Source organism: Protopterus annectens, chromosome 6.part0 (assembly GCF_019279795.1).
Source record: "Protopterus annectens isolate FY-2018-M chromosome 6.part0, PAN1.0, whole genome shotgun sequence".
Taxonomy (NCBI): domain Eukaryota; kingdom Metazoa; phylum Chordata; order Ceratodontiformes; family Protopteridae; genus Protopterus; species Protopterus annectens.
The window spans coordinates 629016442-629033318 of record NC_056737.1 but is presented as its reverse complement, the minus strand read 5'-3'; the positions used below and the strand labels follow the sequence as shown (position 1 = coordinate 629033318).

The 16877-nt window shown below is 42.4% G+C and overlaps 1 protein-coding gene across 1 annotated transcript in view; it reads left to right on the top strand.

Moving 5' to 3' along the window:
• Positions 1–16877, top strand: part of NIN (ninein) — a gene marked incomplete in the record, with an annotated part of 1258852 nt that overhangs the window by 1049813 nt on the left and 192162 nt on the right. Inside the window, 1 exon segment of the mRNA XM_044074306.1 lies at positions 13801–14010. Coding sequence (XP_043930241.1) covers positions 13801–14010 — 210 coding nt within the window.

The following is a 16877-nucleotide window of genomic DNA, read 5'->3' as shown; positions in this document are numbered from 1 at the left end:
TTAAAATGCAACATTGTAGGACTGATTTTGTATAGTTTGCTTTGTCTACTGGGTTAGACATACAGGCATGGCACATATACAGAGGAGAAAAGAAGCTCAAACACATAAGCTAACAGTGGAATGGAAATAGTGTTATGTAATCATGATGCGTCAGGTAATCGTGTATTTTCTTTGTAGCCTATTAGTTCCATAAGGCCATGCTATAAATAAAACATGTAAGAAGATAAGGAATAAAATGAGGATAGTGTTATATTTCTAACATCCAGCAGTTAAGCAGTGTTGACTTTGTCTAGATGAGTATGCTAGAATAGATTACTAGCCCATGGAAGAGAAATTTTGCACTTCAAATTTTCCTTATAGGTTAGTCAGTCTTACCCAAGTAATGTGTTTAAGAATTCGGAAAGGCTGGCTAATCCAGTCATATTATAGGAATCAGCTGATAGTGAGTGTATCTGCTTGGCAGTGAAGTGGTTATTGCTCTGACATTTAGTTTGCCACATAGCTGAATACTTTTAGTAAGTTAGTAGTAGAAGATCTAGGACAGCTGTTGGGTTGCTACCAAGTAAGTATGCTGCCCAGGGCTGGATATAAAGTTTTATATATCTTTCTTCTGGTCAAGTGCATTTGAGACCATAGCATTGATGGTAGATGCAGTAATGCATATTTGGTGACAAATCATGCATTATCAGATATGATGTCCTTCTATTCCAATGTTGCAGTATTCACTAGTGGGTTTACCCTTCTTCCCATCAGCTTGTTCGGCCAGGTTTCCAAAGCTTTTTCAGTCCCTGTTGGTGTGTCGGACATCTGACGTGTATGCTGGTACATGGTCCATAAAAGTGACATCTGCATGCACCAGTCCTCAGAACTTTTCAGACGCCAGGAATTCCTGCTACTCACGGACATCGGATTAACCTCACATTTAAGATAAGTACAGTAATCTGTCTCATTTCATTGTTAGCAATGGATCAACTTATCCACACCCCCACCAGGGGCAACAATATCCTAGATCTGGTCATTAATAACACGAGTGGCCAGTGTTCCACACCTGAAGTCAACCCCTCATTGGTCCGATCTGACCATAAGCTAATTACCCTAGATATCCACATCCTGCTCCCACCCCCCCATTAAGGAAACCATGGTAAAAAATTTCTCCAAAGCCAACTTCATGCTTCTTAAGACAGAAGTGGTGAACTTCATGACACCCATGCAGATGGACAATACAGTTATGACTACTGAATCCTACACAATTGAACTTTATAAGCACTTGCATGAGTGCATGGATCGTGCTATCCCAAACAGAACCAAGACGCTATCCTCCAAAAAATGGAAGCTAATCTGGTGGTCCCCTGCCATAAACAAACTGTACAACAGAAGGAAGAAACTGTTGCAAAAGAGAGTAAAATCCCACGAGTGGAGGAGCTCCCTGGTCAGCCTCAGTAAGAAGCTGCAATCCCTGATAAAATCCTCCAAAGCTAGTTACGAAAACAAAATCACCACTGATTCTAAAGACAACCACAAAGCATTCTATAGCTATGTCAAGAATCTCAATGGCAACACTCAGATCTGCTCTGAGTTACAGCACAATGGCACTAAATATACAGACCCAACTGATATTGCCAACATCCTGGCAGATAGGTTCAGTGCTAACTTTACCCCCCTCTCACCCCCTAAAGAGCCCATCTCTATACCGGAAGAATGCAAAGTTCCTGTAATCACGGCTGTACAGGTAAAAAGCACACTCTCCAAAGCCAAGAACACAGCATCCATGGGACCAGACAACATCCCAGGCTGCGTTCTACACGAACTACAGAACAAACTGGCACCCCACCTAAGTACCATGTTCAATCATAGCTTCACCTCAGGCTTTGTGCCTGCTGAATGGCGCACAGCAATGGTTATCCCACTCCACAAGGGAGGAGCCACCACGGACCCTGGGAACTACCGCCCCATTAGCCTGATGAGCCTGGTCTGCAAGGCCATGGAACGTATCATCATGGAACTTATAAACAAAGACATTGGTAATCCCCAAACTCTGGACCCCACCCAATTCGGGTTTGTAAAAGGCAGATCATGTCTCCTAAACCTGATAGGCTTCTTTGAAGCAGTCACCAAAGCCGTAGACAAGGGTAAGGTGGTTCACACAGCCTATCTAGATCTTGCCAAGGCTTTTGACACCATCCCCCACTCTGGAATTATAGATAAACTCACTAAACTAGGTATAAATCCCTGTGTCACAAGATAGGTTGCCAACTGGCTCACTGACAGAACCCACACTGTGAAAGTAGCAGACTCCAAATCCGACTTCAGACCAGTGACAAAGTGGAGTACTACAAGGTTCAGTCCTGTGTCCTCTCCTGTTTGGTATCTACTTCTCTGAAGTACCAGGCTAACATAGAAGGTCTTTGGCTAACGAAGGTAGCAGATGACTGCAAACCAGGAGCCATAATCGAAACTCCTAACGATGTGGACCTCCTACAAAAGGGCCTCACTGAGACAGATGCCTGGTGTCAAAGCTATGGCCTCAAGCTCAATGCCAAAAAGTGCATTGTCATCCCCTTTGGCAAAAACTCTGTACCCATGAGCTACAACATAGGCGGTCGTATACTTAACACCGAAAGTGTGATAAGAGACCTTGGGACACAGGTGGACAGTAGTCTCTCCTTTGATAATCACATCGCCACAGTAGTCAGGAAATCCTTCTACGTGGCACACCTCATCACAAAAGGTTTCTCATCCAGAAAAAAGAGGTCATTGTTCCCCTCTACTCATCACTCATTAGACCCATTATAGAGTACAGTGCCCCTTTTGGTATGTACCTCACAAGACATCTACAACAACTGGAAAGGCCGCAGAAATACCTCACAAAGAGGATTACCGGCCTCAAACAGATGCCCTACGCAGACCGTCTCAAAAAACTCCAGCTTTACTCCGTCGTATATCGCCTACTCAGAGGTGATCTCTGCCTAACATACAAAGCTATGTCAAACACAGAACTGTTGGACATGCTTCACTTAAAGAAATCCCAATCCCTCTGAGCTACACGCTCTAGGGTCCTAAACCTTGTCACCACAATAAACAGAACATGTCGGAGGGATAGATTCCTGTCCCAGAGACTTCCCATACTCTGGAATAAACTACCTATCTATAGCAAACAAAGCTCCTCATTAGCACTCTTCAAGAAAAATCTTGATGATTGGATAGGAAATAGGAAATTTTCCCCGGGGATCACCTCTGTGGCTCTGCTCGACAGTGGCACAGAAAAATAATTTACTTGGGTGGCAAAAGCCAGGGTGCCTTTTTGGCTGGGCTTGTATAGGCCCCAGGGCCGATAACCTAGTACCTACCTATGAACCCTGTTCGGGATTTTCTTCAGTCCTTTGTAATTGATATAGTCTGTTAATATCTGGTAAGAGCAAGTGCAACTGTGGTCGCCAGATTCCCCACAAAAGACACCCACGACCATTGTCTCTTTTGTTTGGGTAGGGATCATGATTATAAAAACTGCGCCATTTGTAAGTTATTCATCTCTTAAGACCTTTCGTCACCGACTTCAGGCCCTCGACCTATATCTCGAAAACCAGCATCTTAGGCAAATCACTCTAGGAATGGAAGCCACTACCGATGCCCCATCCGAACCACCTAGGAAGAGGGCCAAGCCCATGAGGCCATCCACTTCCACCGCACCTCCCTCTGCCGATTTCTGACCTGTAGCCACCATTAGCTTGGCCGAGGAACTGGTAGCTGCCACACTGGATAAAGTGAGTACCTACTAGGAAGCTGCAAAATCCAAAGTGGACAGGTCTGGGGAGGATATCTGGGTGCCTTATTCAGATGCCGGGGGGAACCAGCTTCAGAGATGGGTGCTTCGGAGCAGGCCTCTGCTGATCCTGCTATTTCCTCAAGGCCAACTGACATCCAGATGCCGGTTAGGCCTGCAATGAAAAAACAAAATTCAAAGCATGTCGCTTCAACCCCTGAGGCCTTGCCAGACTGGTAGGCCTTCAGTCAGTGTCTTTACAACACCTTCCTGGCTCTTAGGCCTTGGCCTCCCTCATGCTGCTCCACCTCTTCCAAGTCCCAGGCCTATTCTGCCAGAGACTACCCTTAGACATCCTGCTGAGGAAGAAATGTCTGACTCCTCAGAGGACTCCTTGTCTTATTCTTCACAAATATCTTCCCCTCTGGGGAATGGATCACCAGAAGAAGCTTCTGCTGAGCCTAACTCCCCTGTGGAAGACCTTGCCTTTGGGGACACAGTTACTGTTATGAGGGGACATTTCAAATGAGACTGCTCAGTCATGTCTGAGCAACAGAAAAGATTCTACGATTTGATCCAGATGGAATCTCCTAACCCTGCCCCTATTCCTCCTGTCCAGCCTACCTTCCTGGATGCTTTTGCAATAGCATGTTTAAACCCAGACTCTAGGCCACCTACTCCAAGAAGGGCAGACCGATTGTATAGAGTACCTGATGCAGACAAATTTATTTTCAAATGCCCTCCAGCTGACCCAGCAACCAATTCCATTGCCACTGATAGGGCTACCAAACTTCTCCCCACTACCACTGTACTGCCTGCTGATAAAGACAACAAGGCCATGGAGAGGTAGGGGAAAAAGATTTACACTTAAGCTACTCTAGCCTTTAGGGCTACAAATTACCAGTCACACATGGCCAGGTACTTCTTGGCACTACTGGACAAAGCTTCTAAGGATCGTAATGAAATCCCGGACTGCTCTGCAAAGGCATCCCTGGCTTCCTTGCTTGGGCTCATATCCCAAGTCAATAAGCATTCCCTAAGCTGTGCATATGATGCAGCAGAGGCCTCTGCCAGGTCAGCTGCATCTGCCTTTGTATTGAGGAGATACTCCTGGCTGCGTCTCCAGCCTTTACCAGACGACTTTAAGGCCAAACTCTTGGATGCTCCTTTGGATCACACTGCCCTTTTTGGCTGCAAGGTAGCTGATCTCTTTAAGCCACTTCAGCAAAAAGGGGAAAGAGCTCCAGGATCTAAAGCATCTCTTTGTCTCTCCAAGCCCAAAATTTCAAAGAAACTTCCTGGCCAAGACACAGTATATCAGGAAGACTTCTAGGCCCTAGCCCCCTCCAGATCCAGAAGACCACACAGGAGGCAGACTAAACACCATAGGACACCTCAAGCTTCTGCCCAGAGACCTCCCTTTCCAGAAAGGGCAGGCAGCATCTAACTGCCTGCCTCGTTTTCTACCACCCCATCCTCCCACCATACCTTTATCCTCCCACCTCTCTCACTGCCTCCCTACATGGGCCCTAGTGACGTCCGACAAATGGGTTCCGTCTGTCCTGAAGGAGGTTTACTTCATGTCCTGGATGTCCCCTCCCCCCAAGTCTTACTATCCTGCTACCTCCACCCTCTCAATGGTCCCTCCTTCCTGAGGTACTAAACAACCTGCTGCTCCAAGGTACCATAGAACTTGTTCCCCCCTCTGCTCGATTGAGAGGCTTCTACTCCAGAATCTTTCTGGTGCACAGAAAGGAGGGACCATGGAGAGCCATCCTAGACCTTTCCTGCCTCTACCCATTCCTGAAGGTTCCTTCCTTCAGGATGATAACACTACCCATTCTCTTTTCCCTCGTCCTGCCCCAGGCCTTCATGATGACCCTGGACATGAAAGATGCCTGCCTACATATTCCAGTAAAACCATCCTCCAGAAAATTCCTCTGATTCAAAGCAGGCTCCTTGCATTTTCAGTTTTGTGCCTTGCCCTTTGGACTCTCCACAGTTCCAAGGGTATTTACAAAATGCCTAGCCCCAGTCATTGCTTACTGCAGAACAAGAAGTATGCAAATTTTCCCATACCTAGACGATCTGCTAATTGAAGCAGCAGACAGACAAACCCTCCTAGCCCACACAAAGGACCTTCTGCTCCTGCTGAAGTCCTTAGGATTCCTCATAAACTTCCCCAAATCCAATATAAATCCTACACAAGACATAGTCTTCCTAGGATGCAGAATCAGAACAGACCTCAGGATGGCCTTCCTACCTCAGGAAAAAGTGCTTTCCCTGACCCAACTCCTTCATTCTGCTATCCTTACACCCACCCTAACGGCGAGAGAATTTCTCGGCCACATGGCTGCCACAATTCCCATGCTGCCACTGGCAAGATTACACATGAGAAAGATGCAGTGGTATCGCTCAATATGGACCCAGCATTCTCACCCCCCTAGAGATCAGAATCCCACTTCTACCCTGCCTTCATCAAGAGCTAATGTGGTGGAGGGCCCAGGTGACCCTAAACCCAGGTCTTCCTCTACAGTTGCCCCCCCCCTCTCAGATCATGCACACAGATGCCTAAGATCTGGGTTGGGCAGCAACATTAGACAGAAGGAAAGTACAAGATTTGTACTGTACTGAAGTACAGGTCAACATTAAGGGACTCTGGCTAACAAAGTTTGCAGATGACTGCAAACTGGGAGCCATTATTGAATCCCCAAATGATGTGGATACTCTACAAAAGGGCCTTACAGAAACAGATGCTTGGTGCCAGAGCCATGGGCTCAAGCTCAATGCCAAGAAATGTATTGTTATCCCCTTTGGGAAAAAACATGTATCCATGAATTACCATATAGGTGGCAGTACACTAAACACAGAAAGTGTGATAAGAGACTTAGGGACACAGGTGGACAGTGGTCTCACCTTCGATAACCACATCGCCACAACAGTCAGGAAATCCTTCTATGTGGCACACCTCATCACAAAGGGCTTTTCATCCAGAAAAAAGGAGGTCATTGTCCCACTGTACTCACCCATTATAGAATACAACGCTCCATTTGGTATGTACCTCTCAAGACATCTGCAACAACTGGAAAGGCCTCAGAAATGCCTCACTAAAAGAATCACAGGCCTAAAGCAGATGCCCTACGCTGCCCGCCTTAAAAAACTCCAGCTATACTCTGTCGCATATCGTCTACTCAGAGGCGATCTCTGCTTAACATACAAGGCCATGTCAAACCCAGAGCTGTTGGACATGCTACACTTAAAGAAATCCCAATCCCTTAGAGCTACACACTCCAGGGAATCTAAACCTTGTCATCACAATAAACAAAACATGCTGGAGGGATAGGTTCCTGACCCAGAGACTCCCCAGACTCTGGAATAGATTGCCCATACATGTCAAGCAGAGTGCCTCTTTGGACCTCTTCAAGAGGAACCTTGACTATTGGATGGGAGAAAGGAAATTCACCCCAGGGATCACGTCAGTCGCCCTGCTAGACAGGGGTCCAGGAAAGTAAATAATGTGGGAAGAAATAGCCAGAGAATTGTTATGGCTAGGCTTGTATAGGCCCTAGGGTTGATAGCCTAGTACCAACCTATGAACCTATTTGTGGAAAAACAAACAATGGCATATCAACATCAGAGAAATGTCTGCCATACTTCTGGCCCTACAGGCCTTTCTTCAGATAGGGCATCCTAAAGATCTTCACAGACAGCACCACAGTGATGTGGTACTTGAACAAGCAAGGAGGGACCAAGTCTTATCTCCTCTGCAGACTGGCCTTTTAGGTATGGGATCTAGCTGTCTCCCAGGGGAATCACCCTACTCCCGTCCCAACAAAATTGCCAGGCAGATTCCTTAAGCAGAACCTCCTTAGACAGTCACAAATGGATGCTGTCAAGGGAGGTATTTCTACAGTTGATTCACAGGTGGGGTTATTCCACAGATAGACCGGATTGCCTCCTCCACAAACAGACAATTACAGAGCTACTGCTCCAGAACTTATGACCCGAAGGCTCTTCAAACAGATGCCTTCTTAATGTCCTGGAAGGGGAAATGCCTGTACGCCTTTCCCCCTTCCTTCTAATACAGAGAGTCCTATTGAAAATTCAGCAGGACTCACCAAAAATCTTGTTGGTGACACCCTTTTGGCCAAGGCAACACTGGTTCCCCCTACTTCTTCATCTATCCAAGGGCAATCACCACAAGTTACCCCTCTCAGTGGATCTATTCACACAGCACCAGGGAACACAGATTCCCCACACAGTGGAGATCCCTACACCTCTCCCTGTGGCTGATGGTGTCTGAAGGGAATCAGAATCCTTATATAATGAGGACATGCTCTCAGTCCTGCAGGAGGCCAGGAAACCTAACACAAGGAAATCCTCTCTCTCTAAATGGAGAAGGTTTTCTATCTGGTGTCAGAAAAGACGGCTAGAGCTGCTGGACAGCGACCTGCCTTTAATTCTTTCTTATCTGTGTGAACTGCTAAAGACAGGATTGTCTTAGTCTTCCTTAAAGGCACATCTGTCAACCATTTCTACCTGCCTGCCTATGGAGCCCTCACTTGCTTCCAGGCTGCCAGCCAAACTATTCCTAAAAGTTGTTCTGCAGCTTAGACCCCCTAGGAATCCAACTCCTCCTCCCTGGGAATCTTAATTATGTGCTGGAAAAACTCACTCTCCCACCCTTTGAACCAGCTGGTAAGGCAAACTTGAAATTTTGCATGTGGAAAAACCATACTGCTAGTAGCTAGTAGCTTTAACATCAGCCAAGAGGGTCTCAGAGCTCCAAGCTCTTATGTCTACCCCACCTTTCCTAGTTTTCCATATGGACAGGGTCATCCTCAGTATTAATCCTTCCTTTACCCCCAAGGTGGTTAATGACCTCTCCCTTAATCAGGCTATTCAACGGCCCACCTTTCCTAACCCTCAGGGAGACAGTGAGAGAGCCCTTCACTCCCTGGATGTACACAGGCAGCTCCGTTTCTACTTAGATAAGACCAAACCTGTATGCAAGTCAGACCAGCTGTTTGTTTCCTTCCACCCCAGGGCTCTGAGGAAAGATGTAGGGAGGCAAACCATTTCTTCTTGCATTGCTAGGGCAGTCTCATTTTGTTACTGTCACCATGTCACCATGGAAAGACACTAATGGGCAATGTCAGAGCCCATTCCACAAGGGCCATGGCTTCTTCTGGAGCCTTCTTTAAAGGTCTAGACACTAACTCCATTTTGGAAGCAGCTACTTGGTCATCTGTGCACACCTTCACCAGCCACTACAAGCTGGACCACATGTCCAGGACCAGAGCAGGATTTGCCAGGGCTGTCGGGTTCCTGAAATCCTCATCCAGACCACCACCCAGCCAGCAGTGAACTTTTGTACTTGCCCACTAGTGAATACTGCAACATTGGAATAGAAGGACATAGGAAAGTTGTGTAAAATGTTACATAACCATAGATGTCCTTCTCTTCCATGTTGCAGTATTCCTTCCCTCCCTCCATCCCCCTGTTCTCCTTGCACTTGCTCTCCATGGCTCCTACTCAGGCTATGCTATCAGGACTGGCTCCATCTGGGGCTTCTTGTTTCTGAGGATGGTGTGCGCAGACATCACTTTTATAGACCACTTACCAGCCTACACGTCGGACATCTGACGCACCAACAGTGACTGAAAAAGCTTTGGAAACCTGGCCAAACAAGCTGATGGGAAGAAGGGTAAACCCACTAGTGAATACTGCAACATGGAAGAGAAGGACATCTGTGGTTATGTTAAGATTTTTACACAACTTTCCTTTCTTTAAGGTCAGCAAGCTGAAATTATGTTTTGAAGTGATCTAACTTTAGGCTTTTTAATATGTGTTGGTGTCACAGAATAGCTGTTCTCTAATTTTGTACAATGTACCTGGCTTCTAGTGTGTGTTTATTAAACCTTTTGGAAAGAGACCATGTTACCTATTAGGATTCCAAATTGCTTGAAAGACTTTTCATTTCCAGGAGCCACGTTGTTTATGTAGTAGTGAACTATATGGAATCACAGTGTTTTATGAACAGTACAACACTGGTTTTGTTCTTGTTTTGGGTGAGTTTACATTGCTTCAGCCATTTGCACAGCATGTGAAAGCCTGAAATGAATGAATTGTCTTTTGTGGACTATGGTACCTGCAGTTTAGTTACGAGTCATCTGCATATTGAATCAGGATAGTGTAGGTGCCGGCAAGTTTGTGTTTAATTTTGTATGTGAAAAGAAAAAAACAACAGAGGCCTAGATACAACAGAAAACTGATTTTTGATGGTGGGCAGCAGCAGGATTCACACCATCTAACTTTTAGTGGTCTGTTAGTTAAGCAGATTTGGAACCATTTGGGGGACAGGTGGTTTTCACTGCCTTTAGACTCGAAACATGCTAGTAGAAAAGGCTCAGCCAGGTCAAAGGATTTGGAGAGGTTCAGTGGTACAAAGGCTTATTTTTCTTGGCCGAAGTTAAGTATGGCTGTCAGTTTTGAGTTTCCAGTTTCTTTGCAGTGGCCTTTTCTGAAGTCATACTGGATTTGTGCTAGACTGTTCTTTCCTTCTAAGTAATAAGCTAACTGATTATAGACGTTTTCCACAATTTTTGATGAAGGTTAAAGCTGTCAGCTTGAATCTCTCTCCACCTTTAGAGGAAGAATTTTACTCCTGTTCAAAATGTCTGGAGTGGGATATTCTTGTATGGGTCTCTCTCAGTTGTGGAAGTGAGTAGACAATAGATGGTGTAAGTCTAATATATGGTGGTAGAAGGTTGTATGGCTGTCAGTTTTGAGTTTCCAGTTTCTTTGCAGTGGCCTTTTCTGAAGTCAAACTGGATTTGTGCTAGACTGTTCTTTCCTTCTAAGTAATAAGCTGCTTTGAGATTTTTGTCTTGTGCTGTAAGCATCTGTTTGTGGTAGCTAGATGCATTTGGAATTTTGAATTGATAACAGCCATGTAAGCATTTAAAGAATCACATTGACTATAGGCAGAGTTATTTTGCAGTTAAGTAGTAGTTATGGAAAAGATTGTCAATGTCTAAATTATTCTAAGTGAAAGTGGTTAAATATTCCATTGCTTTTTGAGTTGATGACAACTTAAAAATATATTTTTTTCTTTTTAAATAATTTTGCTTTGCAAACCTAATCTGCTGTAGGCAGTGCTTGCTTGGCTGTTAATAATTGTTTTTTTTTTTTGCAAGTCAGTACAACAAATTTATACCTTTTCCAAGTTGAGCCTTTTTAATTTTATAAAGCTTTTTTTTGTGTTGTTGAGCCAAGGAGAGAGTATTGCTTCTAGGTTAATATCTCATAAAGCATAGTTATTCAGGATACTTGTATGAATCTTGGTAAAGAATGTTGCGGCATTGTCAGTTGGAATATCTTGACTCAAAAATCAGTTGACGGATTGCAGGTCTGTACCTATAGTTTCAAAAGGCATGCTCCTTATAGATTGTGTTTTTTGAAAGGTGCATATTATAAGATTGTTTCCAGGTGGTTTGTATTGACACAGGTGATAACTGAGGGTATTGGATAAGGTTATAGTTTCTGGGAAGTGACTTGGGAACCTTCGCTTGTTTCCACTCGAGTAGTTTGGTAGTACCCACGACTATGTTAGCCTGACTCAGCTTTGTATTTTGGCATTTTCTACAAGGATCAGTGTAACTGTCAAGGAGTACTTAAACTACCCAAGATCAGGAGTTCTTTATCAGTGCTTTCCTCAGCTGAAATAGACTGTAGAGCAGAGACTGTAGAGCAGTGTGTGAGCTTTCCCTGTATCGATAGATACAGTCTATTCCTGTGTATTTACATCTACCAGAAAGTCTATCGACAACTTGTACTGTGTAGCTGATGCAAGCTATACATGTGTTTACTTCCACCTGTGTGCATTTTACAGAGGCATCTTGTGAATGAGGTGTACTATGTGGTTGACTGAGAGTTTGATAAATTGTTAGGAAACAGTACTGCTGTGCTCCCTGTTCTTTGTCTGTTTGATTATTTGCAGTTGCAAATTTGCTATCCGTGATGTACATTTTCTCTGAAATGACTGGTTTGAGTCTTGGCAGTAAAATGTAGAACTGTTTGATTTTGTAGCAATTAATGTCGTTGATGGGCAATGTTTAAAAGTGCTCATAAGCAACTTCTGTGGATGCTACCTTTGGATCCCTGTTCTCGTTCTTGGGCCTGGGTTCGTTCGTTACACTCACATTTCTTTTTTAGCGGGAGACGTATTTATTTTCATTGGGAAGCACAGTATTTAGATATGTATATGTGATAAGCAAGTTATTTCTGTTTAGGACTTAAAATTGCAAGGTAATTTCATTTTGTTCAAGTGCAAAGATAGTTTGGAGTATATCTAAACAGTGTATTACATTAATTAGTTAGATTTTAGAAGTTTATTACAGTGTCTTCAGTGATGAGGAGAACAGCATTACTTTAAGGAAGAGCTTACTGAGGGGCAAAAATGTGGACTTAATGTAGTCACAAAGGAAAAATAGTCAAGACTGTAGGGTGGTGAAGAGAGAGGCAGATGACTTGAGGAATAATAAAGTATTAATTGTAAGTTTGTTAGAAGCCTGGGTGAAGTAATGAGAAGGCAGTATTACTTAGTGAAGAGTTAAAGTTAGTGAAATAAGGGAAAAGAGAAGTGAGAATACAGTTATGGATCCTTTGGAATGAGTTGTAAATAAGTTTAGTCATAGAGGTTATGTAACTTTCCTCTGTGAACTTTGCATACACCAGGGAGATAAAGCAAGTATACGAAGCAAAACAGGAGAAAGAAAATTTGGGGAGATTGATGGGGTAGGAAAGATTATTAAATATATAAAGATAGAAATGTGACTTGGGAGGCTCTGAACACCAAGGATGATGGGTGTAATTTGAAAGACAGGTGACATAAATTTTTCACTAGAAATAAAATTAATGCAGAGACTTGATAGTTTTGTACAAACCATAATGAGTGCTGCTGGACTGGTCAAAAAAAGTGTGGAGAAGGGATGCTTATGTTATAAATTTAAGAGAGGATGGGGAGAGGTTATAGAACAGTGTAAAGGTAATAAACTCTGGTGTCTATTATACTTACATTCATGCCCCACTCAGAACAATCAATCTTCACATTTCATGCAATCAGTCTCTTATGTCTTAGCTGGGTGGAACATATCTGTGACCTTCTCTGAATGAAGCTATATTAACCTAGCAATTGAAAGCTGCTTTGCGGAAATACCTTATATAGGTGTAATTATTTGATTTAATGTATAGTTTATCTTACCTTTAAGTTTTTCACAAAATTCTGCAGCTTCACAAAGCTTAATATGGATAAAAAAACACCTTAATGTGTGAGAAAACATAATAATTGTTTTTGCAGGTACGCTATGCCCCCTCCCTTCACCCATCAATGTTAAAACTACACCCCCCTTTACTAAATATACAGTTTGTTTTTTGGGGGAAAACTAACACTGTTGTTTCAGTTATTCTAAGTATTCCCTTTATTCCAAAGTAGTAACAGTCTCTGAATTAGACATGTAGACCAGAACTTCTCCCCTCATCAATGGGCACAACATGCATTCAGAAGTATTTAGTGTTTTAGTATATGCTTACATTTGTTTTCCTCTTCCATAGACTTTTCTTTTAACATGTTACAGCTGCTGGACAAAGCAAACCTGACATTGCGTGTTTGACTATGCAGTCATTCATTCAGTGCTCGTTTAACTTTTGGGTACTGTACTTTCCGGCAATTAAAGTACGTAGAAGTTTCACTTGTAGTCCCACCTCATGCAATTTGTTCCCTTCTGTTCACACTTTGTATGATAAATCCATGTGTAGGGGCACAGATGTGTCTAGTACAGTCTGTTTTATTAACTAGCTTATCTAGTAACTTCTCTTTTGTAGTAATCGCCAGGAAGAAATTGATTTTAGCTGCATAGTTCTTTTTGGAGTTTGCTCTACTTTTCCCAACACAAACAAGTTGTGTACTAAGAGAGTGCATTAATTTTGTTCAGCTGTGTGAGCAAAGATTTTCATCCTCCTTTTTCTTCTGTTTTAAGATGCGTCATTTTCAGCCTAGCTCCAGGCCAGGCTTAGTTCGCAGCCAGTCCCACCATCTCTGTGAGCATCAACTCCAAGATCAGGTCTGCACAATGGTGCCCAAAGAGGAGTTTGTTCAGCTTCAGCAGCGACTACAGCAGGCTGAGAGGAGAAACCAGCAGCTACAGGAAGAGCTGGAAAACAGGGTACCAGAAGTGAACATGCAGCAGGTAGGAAATAATGCTGAGTGTGTGTGTGTGTGTCTCATACCAAAAAGTAATGCAATTTAGACTGCTGTTTTTTCATCTCTTTTGGGACACTGGGAGTTTGGCTTTTGCTGAATTCACATGTCTAGTTGTTTGGATTCCCTTTTTGTAAATATTTTGTGTTCTTTCTGGTGGAAGTCTTTCAGTCAAATGTTTTGGTTGAAGGTGAGGGTAAAATTTAAGTATAATTAAATGTAGTGTGAGGAAAAAATTGTTAAAGGAAACAAATCTGGATGGAAGTGCTTCTTCAAATTAAAAAATGCACATGTACATAACCTAACCGCAATGAAGATTTAAGTGTGCAATGTGAAATGTTCCTGCTCATCATGTGAACAAGTAACTTCATGAAACTGTACTCCATATGTGCAGGTATAGAAATAAAACTTATTGCTTTTTGCAGTGATTCATTGGCATCATTGTTGGAATTTCTGAAAACATATGAGTTTTGGAAATCTAGTGAAGCAGCGCTTTAACACATGTATATTACAGCATGCAGTTACATATTTAACATCAAATGAATTTGAATCTGAACCATGTTTGAATCTTACCTTCCTTCCCCTTTTTAAAAAAATACTGCTAAACAAGCTGGGCAGAGAAGTGAATTATCTGCATTGTCCTTTTTGGAGTAACCATTTAGAAGGGTAATTCTGAGACCTACCTTTCTGATACTCAAGGTATGTGCACTCACCTCAGATAACTAGCCACAAAGCATGCAAAGAGCAAGGTCAGTCATCTCAGATATGCACTAAACAGTGTTCTAGGGTGAATAACCCATATCGTTCTGTTACTGTTTGACCACATATTGCAGTTATTTACTGTTCTTGGATCCTCATTGCTCTCATTAATTAGATTACTTCTACTTTTACATCTGAGATTTAGTTATATGCATGTCACTGCTTTGCAATATACATCAGTTGTGATGAAACCCATCATAACACAAGGTCAAGCATCTAATTTATGTAGCAGCTGTGTGGTATGCCAAATGCTTTGGTGTATCAGATGCTTTTCCTAATGGAACTCCTGTGGTTATTTCTTTGAGATAAGTGCATTTATCCCTGATCAGGAATTATTTTGAAATCAATGTAGAGTATTCTTTGCTACAGCTCCTGTCTAGCGTTTTGCATATCCTGTACTTAAAAGCAATATTTTGTTCCAAGTACTTGTGTATTTGTCCAGTTTCCCAAATGTTCAAGTTCCTTATGACTGACCCAGGCTGTGCAATTTTTTTTTTTTGCAATTAATTTTCTTCCTTCATATGTCTCACCAGTCCTTTTCATAACCTAAGTTCATTGTTTACTACTACTGCTTAGACTGTTCCATCAGTTTCCAAATGCAAAGTATGACGATAGGTTTTCAGATCTGAAATATTTGAACTTAGTCAAACAGTTATGCATTTAAGTATTTGAAATCTCTGCAGTGTATGCTGAGGTATTCTTAAGTAACAAAATAAAATCAGGAGATTATTTAATGTTGTAATATCAATGTGACAGAACACGCCCCTTGATATTTTTCAAGTTTTCCTGAGTAAGCCCCATGGGAAGGGTAACATTTCATCTGAATACCTGCTTGCTTAATAAATTAAATGTAAAGGTAACTACAAAGCTTCTTTATAAATAGCAACATATGCTCTCTGTAGGTATGGTTTAAAAAAATGATCATCTACAAGTTGTCATAATGCCAGAATTCCTAAATTTAAAGTTCAGTATTTTTGCAGGTAATTAAATGGAATTAATTAATTAATTTTCCCCTATCTTTGATTCCCCCAATGTCTAGCATCCATCATGCGCCTGGTTCCCCTCTCATTGCCCATGGCGAGATGGAAAAAGAGATAGGATGCCCTCATATGGTTCCACTTGATTGTAGTGGAGACTTTTTCCTTTGACTTACTTTTAAACTGCTATGCTCAATGCGTTGGTAGCCAATGGCATCCAGTACAAATTGTCAGCTTGTATTTTCTTTTCATTTTGTCCCCATGAGCTAGATCTCTTGGATTTCACAGATTGCTGCAGCCAGGAGAGAAATGCATCTCCTGCACTGCATGAATAAGCTAGCATTAGGATGTTTGTTTGCCACCCTACTCCCTCTGTGGGTAGGCTTCTCACATAAAAAGGCTTATTTCTCGAGTCTCTGGCTCCTGGGTTATAGTTGATATTCCTTCTTTCTACACCATAGAGCTGTCCTCCCTAGAATTGTTTTTATTAGTATGAAGTCTTCTCTTATAAGATCTTTGTTTGAGTAATTGTGGGCTGGCATTTTTAATTAAAAGTCAGCTTATTTTAAGGGATTGTCAACCCCCCCCCCCTACCACCACCACCACCATACCATGGTGTACTCTAGTACAAGTAATTGGTTATCCAATCCTATTTCTAGCCATGTGGGTATCTTTAACTGGATTTGCAACATTAGTTGTGTTTTTTTTTTTCATTTCAATAAAATATATTGATATCTTTTTAAAATGTGAACATGTCAGAATTTTTAGGAAAATGTGCCATTTCCCATATTATTTCTGCATCGCAAGTGCTGTGGCTGTTTATAAACACCACTGCAACATTTTTGCTTTTGCTGCTGACAGCTGTAGAAGTGTTATAGCAAACTAAAGAGTAGCTGAAAACTGTAAGCTGTTGTGATTAAACAGTAATACAACCTTGAGGGTCAGTCAGATTCATTGACTATTGGCATTGTTTGTTCCTCAGAAATACTGCATGTGTTTTTTGCTGTGCTGGCTGTTGTGTTTCTGGCATGTTTTTAGATGTAGCAGCATGTGGTGGCATGTATTTTTACACCTCACTTTTAAACTTGCATGATCTTGCTCTTGCTGTGATGCTTTTGGG